This window comes from Canis lupus, chromosome 1 (assembly GCF_048164855.1).
Source record: "Canis lupus baileyi chromosome 1, mCanLup2.hap1, whole genome shotgun sequence".
Taxonomy (NCBI): Eukaryota; Metazoa; Chordata; class Mammalia; order Carnivora; family Canidae; genus Canis; species Canis lupus.
Window position 1 is genome coordinate 109,830,699 of NC_132838.1, and position 9,886 is coordinate 109,840,584.

General features: G+C 48.4%; 1 protein-coding gene and 1 long non-coding RNA gene across 4 annotated transcripts in view; one reads left to right on the forward strand and one right to left on the reverse strand.

Moving 5' to 3' along the window:
• Nucleotides 1-6,266, reverse strand: part of PNMA8C (PNMA family member 8C) — a 34,422-nt gene extending 28,156 nt beyond the window's left edge. For 2 of the 3 annotated variants that reach the window (XM_072773933.1, XM_072773929.1), the window contains exon 1: nt 5,054-6,266. In XM_072773933.1, the coding sequence (XP_072630034.1) occupies nt 5,055-5,681 (627 nt within the window). In that variant the 5' untranslated portion in view covers nt 5,682-6,266 and the 3' untranslated portion in view covers nt 5,054. Of the gene's footprint in view, nt 1-1,990; nt 4,062-5,053 lie in introns of those variants that run through there. The other variant, XM_072773931.1, reaches the window with a different exon arrangement.
• LOC140603573 (uncharacterized) lies at nt 5,989-7,970 on the forward strand. Its single transcript, XR_012006507.1, has 2 exons — nt 5,989-6,482; nt 7,659-7,970. It is a non-coding gene; the product is annotated as an uncharacterized lncRNA (long non-coding RNA).
• The last annotated feature ends 1,916 nt before the right edge of the window (nt 7,971-9,886 follow it).

A 9,886-nucleotide genomic window follows, 5' to 3' on the forward strand; every position in this document is an offset into this window, starting at 1 on the left:
GGCACAGGAGCTTTGGTATACAGGGCTCCAAGTTGGCCTCCTGGGGAGCAGAGCAGGGTGGAGAAGCACAAAGAAGCAATCTGGGGAACCCATGGAGAATCACCAGCGCCAGCCCATGGGAATCACATATAGGTTGGCTTCTCGGAGGTTCTGAGCCCTCCTTCAGAATTTTTGGCCCTCAACGAGCACTGTTGAAGGAGCCTCAAAGAGACCCAGTCCTGAGCCAGGAGCACAGATTGTCCTCAGAAAGACCTAGGCTTCTGTCCTTTTGAGCCTTCCTATGTTGTTTTAGGCAGGTCACTTAACCTTTCTTTATTCATAGAATGAGATAAAGTAATAATATACAGCTCATAATCACTAATCTCCTCTTTTGAAATCCAAAAAAACTCAGAAAGCTTTGCATCACGCCCTCCCTCCATAAAAGCAAGGAACAGCATTTAGAGGCACGATCTAGATTTACATAAGGTTATTTATATTCTTCATTTATTTCCCTTAATGTCAATATCCTACATTTCCCTACAGAATACTAATGGGTTTGATTATGGGAACTGCCCAAATCTGCCCATGGGGTGCCTTACACAATACAAGATATAGTCACTGTATCAGTTTTCTGACATCCCAAACTCTCTGAATTCTTTTTTTTTTTAAGATTAAAAAAAAAAAGATTTTATTTATTTATTCATGAGAGACACACAGAGAGAGGCAGAGACATAGGCAGAGTGAGAAGCAGGCTACCTGAGGGGAGCCCAATGCGGGTCTCAATCCCAGAACCCCGGGATCATGACCTGAGCTGAAGGCAGATGCTTAATCACTGAGCCACCCAGGCTTCCCAATTCCTTTTTTTTTAAATTTTTTATTTATTTATGATAGTCACACACACAGAGAGAGAGAGAGAGAGAGAGAGGCAGAGACACAGGCAGAGGGAGAAGCAGGCTCCATGCAGGGAGCCCGACGTGGGATTCGATCCCGGGTCTCCAGGATCGCGCCCTGGGCCAAAGGCAGGCGCCAAACCGCTGCGCCACCCAAGGATCCCTAATTCCTTTTTTTTTTTTTTTAAGTTTATTTAAGTAATCTCTACACTCAATGTGAGGCTCAAACTCACAACCCCAAGATCAAGAGTCACATGCTCTTCCAACTGAGCCAGCCAGGCAATCCCCAAACTTTCTGAATTCTGAAGCATGTCTGACTTAAGATTTTGGATAAGGGGTTGTGGACCTATAGTGTCATACTTTGGGGGTTGGGAAGATATAACAAATTAATGAGTATGAAAGACTGTGCACAGTGCCTGGAATACAGAATGGCTATTATCTTATTCCAGATAAACCATTTCACCATTTCCATCAGTCACTAGAAGCCGAAAGTTGTGTGTTTTGTGTTCTATTGGCCATGAGATCTGATGACACTGCTTTAAAAAAGATAATATAGCCCTGGAAAACTTCAGGCAACCCATGGAAGCAGTTTTCAAAAAAAAAAATTTTTTTAGCAGCTAGATTATTTTTCCCTTTTAATTAAATTTATTTTTTGAAAGATTTTATTTATTTGATATGGAGAGAGAGCACAAGCAGGGGGAGTGGCAGGCAGAGGGAGAGAGAGAAGCAGACCCGCTGGGGAGCAGGGAGCTTGACGTGTGTTTTGATCCCAGGACCCTGGGATCATGACCTGAGCCGAAGGCAGATGCTTAACCAAATGAGCTACCCAAGGGCCCCTATTTTTCCCTTTTTAAAAAAGATTTATTTTAGAGAGAGCATGTGCGAGTGAGGGGAGTGGCAGAGAGAGAGAGAGAGAGAGAGAGAGAGAGAGAATCTTGAGCAGACTCCCCACTGAGCGTGCAGTCCAATGTGGGGCTCAATCCCATGACCCTGAGATCATGACCTGAGCCGAAATCGAGAACCAAATGCTTAACCAACTGAGCCACTCAGGCGCTTCTAGATTATTTTTCTAAATTAGATCTAGCATAGATTCCCCCAACATATCAAAGAGCATACTGTGATCGCATTAACATACATTTATTTTATAAGTTCATATTTGTACAATAGAGCATCAACCACAAAGAACAGTGAAGAATTATAACGGAACCCACTCTTGGAAATGGGAGTTCACCGAGGCCAGCTGCAGGCTTCTATATCAGCCAGCACGTCCAATTTTGGGGGGCATTTTCACATAGGGTTTGCTGTGTGCCAGCCAGGTCTCAACTCACACAGATAACTGATTTCAAATGGTAACAGGTTTGCACAACTGCTTGCTTTGCTGTGTTAGGAAACTCTTCCAGAAAACCTTGAGAACTGGTAGATTTGGTTCTGGGGGCAACAATGAACATTGACACACATTCACGTTGTGTATCACAAATATGAACGTTATATGGGGAAACACCTGAAACTCACAATAAGCACAAATACAGTCTTGATACTGCAATAAGACTATAAGGAACGTCACACTGTCCCTTGTCATGATATAATGACTGTGCCTTGGTGGGAGAACAGCATGCAACAAGCAAATGTGCCTGAGGTCTTATTCAAGCCCGGACTCTGAGGAAACAGTGAACGCAGTAGCACAATACACACCGTGAGTACGTTTGCTCAGGCTGGAAAGTTACAAGGGCGAAAAGGATCAAGAGAGGACTACAAACTTCTAGACCACAGATGCACTTGAAGAGTAAATATATGTGTGGGGAGGGCAGGAAAAGCTGGATCCCAACCATTGCACAGGAGAAAAGATGGTTGAGGCGATGATTCAGAGCCAGCTGGGGGAGTTCACAGAAATCAGAGTCTTCCAGATTTTAGGTTGTCAACGCAAGGGAACTCTAAAAATCCCTTCTGTCTTGACCATTGCTCGGAATGCAGGGGCCTAGGAGGAATTTCTGACCTCCTGAGGGTGGATCCGTTGCCTGTACCCTGATTGCCAAGGTGAAGAGGTGGGTAGAGAATCTCCACTTTTTGGCCCTGTTAGGGGAGCCCCAAGGGGCAGCCTCACAGAAATAAGAACAGGGCTTGGATGCTGGAAGTCATAAAAGTGACCGATGCCCACCACAGTAATACATTAGGAGTCTCCACTCTTACGATTTGGTAGGTAGGAATCTGAGCCTCTGGGGGTGTGGTGTATAAATTGTATTTAAACAAAAAACAAGGGATCCCTGGGTGGCGCAGCGGTTTGGCGCCTGCCTTTGGCCCAGGGCGCGATCCTGGAGACCCGGGATCGAATTCCACGTCAGGCTCCTGGTGCATGGGGCCTGCTTCTCCCTCTGCATATGTCTCTGCCTCTCTCTCTCTCTCTCTCTCTCTGTGTGTGTGACTATCATAAATAAATAAATCTTTAAAAAAAACAAAAAACAAAACAAAACAAAAAACAAAAGAACTTCAACTCAAACCTTTGCAAATCCCTGAACTAATGGAAGTTTGTAAAATCACAAATCAGATCTCCCTGAAATAGAGCTCTGTCTACCCATGGACACTTGGATTTTACTTGATTCACTTTTTTGCCTGTTTTTTTTTTTTTTTCCTCCACCATCACAGGAGACTCCAAAGTTAATGTTGTTAATGGGTAACTCTTGTAGGTGACCTCTTAATTATTTACCTCCTTTTGGACTATTTCCTGAAGGTCTTGCCTTCTGTTCTTTAGAGTGGGGAGCCCCCTCTGCACAAGTCAGAGCTTCTGGAGTTGAATTTGGGGAGACCCATATCCTAACCCCATGTGCCAATCAGAGCAGAAGAGTCTTATGTCTGACCATCCTTTGTCCTTGTAAGGGAGACTGAGCGTGTACAGAACAGTGATAGCTCTTGACAGAGTAGGACACAGAGCACTGAGCTTCTCAGGTGTGGCAAGCAGGCAACTCACTTTGTCAGGCATGGCTTCTGCTTGCCACATGTGAAACAGTGTGGCCCACTCTGGATGAGTTTGCACCAGAGGTGCATTCAAAGTCCATCCTTTTAAAAGATAAAAAAAAGGGGGGGGGGCGGTGTTTAGACTTTGCAATAGCAGGATTTCCAGCAAGGCCCAAAGCTAAAAGTCTGTGTGTCTTCCTGGCATCAGGTACTCAGCAAAAGGGGCTGTCCCCGACATCAGGCCTGAGGGGACAGGAGGGCAGGTGATGGTTAAGGAGATAAGTGGCTTTTCTCCAGCAGCGGATTTCCCCATGTTCCTCCTGCTTGGCTTTTCCTCAACTCTGGCAAGAGACCTTCTGCAAACCCTTGAAATCTGGGACCCCGTTTCTCCTCTTGTGGTTTCCTGCCAACACCTGCTCATGCAGGGAGGTGGGGGTGGGGAAGCCCGCAATCTCCAGGTTAACAGTGCGATGATGGTGATGCTGATGCTGATGTGCTTCTCTCTAAGACTGCGAGCGACCTCCCGGCTCGTCCCTTGGGGTCTCCCGGTTGTTAGACGTCGTTTGCCGGGTGTTCACTCTCGCCCACTCAGACGACACTCACACACATACCCAGGTGTCACTCCCACAGTTACAGGTTACCCACAACTACTCAAATATTACCCGCTCTGACTCATACGTTGGGTTCAAACTCAGATGCTACCCACGCACTCAAACAGCACGATGCTCATTCAAGTATTCAAGTAACTCAGATGTACCCGCACCTACTCAGGTATTAATAAGGGTGCCAGGAGGCCAAGGTCTGGGTCTCTCTGCTCCCTGCCCAGCGCCTGGGACAGCGTCTGGTATACACTGCGGGCGATCCGAAAACGTTTGTTGAAAGGCGGAGTGATCCATACTCAACCAGATGTTGCCTCTGTCTCCTCAAATGGAACCCACGCCCAGATGTACCCCAGTAACTCCCGGGTTCCCCAGACTCCACCAGCGCCGTGAAGGCAGGGTCTGTGTTTCTGTGTTGGGTTTGCACCCGGCTCCTGGCTCCTGGAACAGTGCCTGGGACATAGCAGGTGCACAGTAGATGTCTGTGGAATGACTGAATGGCCCACGCTCACCCAGACGTTCCCCACCTCACTCAGATGTCACCCACAAGTTATTCACTCGGGTGGAAATGCCCCCCTGCTCACTCGGCCGCCACCGCCCCTCGCCCCGCTGCCCCTCGCGCCCTCCCCACCTCACCTCACAGCTTCTTGTCGGAGGCATGGTGTCGCCGACGGTTTTTCTTGTGCTTCCGTTTGCCTCTCTTGTCGTCTCCAGCCTTGCTCTGCTTCTCCGCGGGGTCCGGAGGTGGCGCCCCGACCGCGCCCGCGCCCGCGCCCGCGGTGGCCCCGGCCCCTGGCTTCTCCCCGGGCCCGGGCGCCCGGCACTTTCTGGCAGGTGGCTCTCTGGGGCCCGTCACCGTGGGGCACAGCTCCTGCCGCAGGACCCGGGCCACGTCCTCCACCGTCCTGCCCTCGCTCTGCAGGAAGAGGTTCAGCTTGGTCAGGAACTCAATGTCCTGCTTCCGGGGCATGTAGACCACCCTCCACATGCCGCCCTTGCCCTTGACCTCCCTGGGGATCGCGGCATAATTGATGTCCTCCTCCAGCCGAATGATGGCTGCCTTGGTCCGCTCTTCTTCCAGGAAGGCCTTCCCGGCCACTTCGAACTTGCCCAGGGGCTTCAGGGGCACGCGGATGATCTCCTCGAATTCCTCATGGTCGCAGTCCTCCGGGATGCCCAGGATCATCAGGGACTTGTAACTGTCCACTTCCAGGGCCTTGCAGCCGTGCTCCAACAGAGCAATGTCCTTCACCCCAAAGAGCATCTTGCCCAGCTCCCGGAGGCAGCAGTATGCCCGCTGGTGCACACCCGAGCTGCCTCGGGAATCCAGGGAATGATCCAGGATGCCACGATCTTTCCCGAAGGCTAAGGAGGAGAGAGGCCTCACCGGCCGGTCTGTCCAGACTCCAGTCAGGGATGCTCTTGGCCCTGCCCTCAGGGCTGCAGCGTCCAGATTTCTGTCACCTTCTCCCGAGAGGGCTCTTGGGAATTCCCAGGGACTTACACGGCAGGAGGCAGAGGTGTTCTCTGCCAGCTGGCTGGCGTGGGTCCCGGGTCCGGGCAAGGCCGTACCAAGGAGGGTCTGAAGATGCACTTCGCCTCTCTTGGCGATGGTCTCCAAAGGGCTCACCGGTCCTGGCAATCTCGGCAGATCTGGGACAGGGGACCTCCTTGGGGCTGCTGCCACCGGGGTGTCGTGGGTGAGGGCCCAGAAAGCAGGGTGGCTGGTCTCTGGCGGTTGGGCCGGAGGTTGCCTTCGGTGCCCTGTGGCCCTGCTAAGACAAGGATGTGTCTGCTGCACTTGCTCCCGCAGTGACGTCACCACCGCCTCCTTCCGCTCTTCGGCCCTGAAGTCTCCATGGCAACCGCTGGAGCATCCCCTCTGCCATTGGCTGGGGCCGGCCGCATTGAAATCAGAGTCCAGGGGGGTCACTCAGGGGTGAGGGGTCAGCCATCTGCCTTCGAAAGCACCCTCCCTTCTCCTTTGAGAAAAGGGCTGATTCCAGGGGAGAGGGGACAGAGAAGATGCAAGAAGAGCCTGGAACATCTTTTTCTGGGTCAGAAGGTAAGGAAATGCTCCAAGAATGATGAGAACAGGTGGAAGTACAGAGAGCTAGCTTGAAGGACTCCCACTGGCCAAATCGGGGACAATTTGAGCATCAGTATTAAAAATGAGATCATAGGGACACCTGGGTGGCTCAGCAGCTGAGCATCTGCCTTTGGCTCAGGTCATGATCCCAGGGTCCTGGGATCCAGCCCCAGATGGGGCTCCCTGCAGGGAGCCTGCCTCTCCCTCTGCCTATGTCTAAGCCTCTCTCTCTGTGTCTCTTATGAATGAATGAATGAATAAATAAATAAATAAATAAATACAATCTTTTAAAAATGAGATAATAAACCGCTTGATAGAATAAGAATCCATGAGTCTGTGTAGTTATAAAAAAGTTAATAAATGGAAAGTTCGGTGGAGAAGTGTGGGCTATACGTTGTCTCACAGAAAACTTACAAATCAAAAGGAACAAGTGTCTCTTTCCCTTGGAATGTCCTTGTTTGTAGGTCACACCCACTACAGCATGCAGGGCACCATACTGGCAATTTTCTCCCAAAATGGTTCAGAAGGGAAAAAAGTCCTTTGTTCTGTACTTGCAACTTTCCTGTAAATTTGTGATTGTTTCAGAGCTATTTTCTTTTTTTTTTTAATTTTTATTTATTTATGATAGTCACACACAGAGAGAGAGAGAGAGAGGTGCAGAGACACAGGCAGAGGGAGAAGCAGGCTCCATGCACCAGGAGCCCGATATGGGATTCGATCCCGGGTCTCCAGGATCGCGCCCTGGGCCAAAGGCAGGCGCTAAACCTCTGCGCCACCCAGGGATCCCAGAGCTATTTTCAAAAAGAAAAAAGAAGTGCCCCGCACGTCTGGTCCCCTTCACAATGTCCATTTCTCCCCCTTTCTGTCCCAGTAGCAAAAGCCAGAGTTTGAATTAGATCGACATCCTCCACAAATTCCCAAACTCAAGAGTTGGGCGAGGAATGGCTTGAACTAATTAGCATAATCCCACCCCTTTGCCACAGTGATTGGTTCAAAAATGGTCACCCAGGTAACCCAGGCCTAAGCCAGTCAGTGTGCTGTATCTCCCTGCTCACGGGGATTGGCTAAGGGCTGGACACCTGAACTCAGTGCAATTAAAATGAAGCTCTGGAGTTTTGAGACTAGTTATGAGGATTATGCTCCTCCCAATAGATGTGAAAGAACCAATATGGGAGGTGCAAGAGGTCATCTTGAAACCGTGAGAGAAGCTGTTCTGAGGATGAATTCCACATCCAGAGGAAAGCAGAGCGGCGGGAATCACAGAGAAACCAAACCATTGTCCCCGCTGTCTTCACAGACTTCTGGATCAAACCATGCCTGAAGTCGAACCCTCTGAAACCTTATTTTTAACTTTTTAAATGAAATGCATTTATAATGAGAAGTGTACAAGTTATAAAGGAAAATCTAGAAACTGAACACATTGTATAACCAGCACCCAAATCCAATAAATGAATGTCATCAGCATCCCCGGAAGGATGTCCTCTGCTTTCTTCAAGTCACTATATCCTGTCAAGGGTAGTCACATCCCTGAGTTTCACTAGCATAAATTCATCTTTTCTGGTTTTGTATTCTACATAAATGGAATCGCTCTGTGGTTCTTTTTTTTTTTTTTTTTAAGATGTTATTTATTTATTCATGAGAGACACAGAGAAATGCAGAGACATAGGCAGAGGGAGAAGCAGGCTCCATGTGGGGAGCCTGACTCAGAACTCAATCCCAGGACCCTGGGATCACAACCTGAGCTGAAGGCAGACGCTCAACCACTGAGCCACCCAGACACCCCCACTGTCTGGTTCGTGGTCAACATATTTGTACGTATCTGTTGGTTATAAGCCTCAGCAGATGTTAAGCTAGTAGATACTCCCAGTTTCTCAAAGTAGTTGTATAATTTTACACTCCCCTAGCAGTACTTGAGAGTTCAAGGTCCTTCACATCCTCACTATCACTAGCTATTGTCAGAATTTTCCACTTTGGCAACTTGGGTGTGTGTCTCTCCCTGTGGTGTCTCCTGAGTGGAATCTCATTGTGTTTTTAATTTGAATGTTCCTGATGGCCAGTGACATTGAGGATACTTTTTTCAGAGGCATATTGGCCATTTGGATACTTTGTGAAGAGTCTGTTAAAGTCTTTCACTTTTTTTTTTTTAACAATGAGATTGTCACTTTTCCTTATTGATTTGTAGTTTTTTAATTTAATTTAATTTAATTTTTGATTTGTAATTTATATAATCTGCATATTGTCTCGATTGCTTTAAGCTGATCTGACTTGGATTTTCTGCAACTTGTATCCAAAATGCAGCTTCATTAATACAGAGAGACTTCCAAGTATTTACTGCATGCAACATTTGCTTTGTCTTTTTCACACCTTGTAATTGTTGTGGCCATGATTAAATTATATTATGTAGGCACAATGTTGGGCTAGTATTTATCATGCAACTTCTCGGGGTCCCTGGGTGGCGCAGCAGTTTGGCGCCTGCCTTTGGCCCAAGGCGTGATCCTGGAGACCCGGGATCGAATCCCACATGGGGCTCCAGGTGCATGGAGCCTGCTTCTCCCTCTGCTTGTGTCTCTGCCCCTCTCTCTCTCTCTCTCTCTCTGTGACTATCATAAATCAATAAAAATTAGAAAAAAAAGAAATTTCTCTCGCTCTCTCTTTAAAATTTTTTTAAATTTACATATTCATGAGAAACACACAGAGAGAGAGGCAGAGACACAGGCAAAGGGAAAAGCAGGCTCCATGCAGAGAGCCTGACATGGGACTCGATCCCAGGACTCCAAGATCACACCCTGGGCTAAAAGCAGCGCTAAACCGTTGAGCACCCGGGCTGCCCTCTCTCTTAAATTTCAAAGACACCTCTCCAACTCTCAAAGTATTTCCTCCTCTGAGTTATCTTGGGAGCAGAATATACAAGTGGAATGTGTGAACATGGGGCACCTGGTTGGCTCAGTAGTTGAGTGTCTGCCTTTAGCTCAGGTCATGATCCTGGGGTCCTGGGATTGAGTCCTGTATTGGGCTCCCCCCAAGAAGCCTGCTTCTTCTTCTGCCTAGGTCTCTGCCTCTCTCTTGGTGTCTCTCATGAATAAATAAATTTTTAAAATTTCAAAAAGAAAAAAAGAACATGTGAACTTGAGGGCAGGACTGGCAGGGACCTGGAGGTGACCCAGGATACGAAAAACCCTTTAACTGGGAGTCAACCTGAACTCCAAATTTGGCCTCTCCAGGAGACCCTGCCCCCAGCGCCTCACAATGGCACCTCCCTTCATCTGTGAGTGGCCACACTGAATGATTGGTGTGTTAAGTCAGTGAGAACATAGGGCAGCGCGCGGTGATAGAAGGACCTTGGACAATATCTTGGGGACTATCCATTGTAAGTTGGAGGG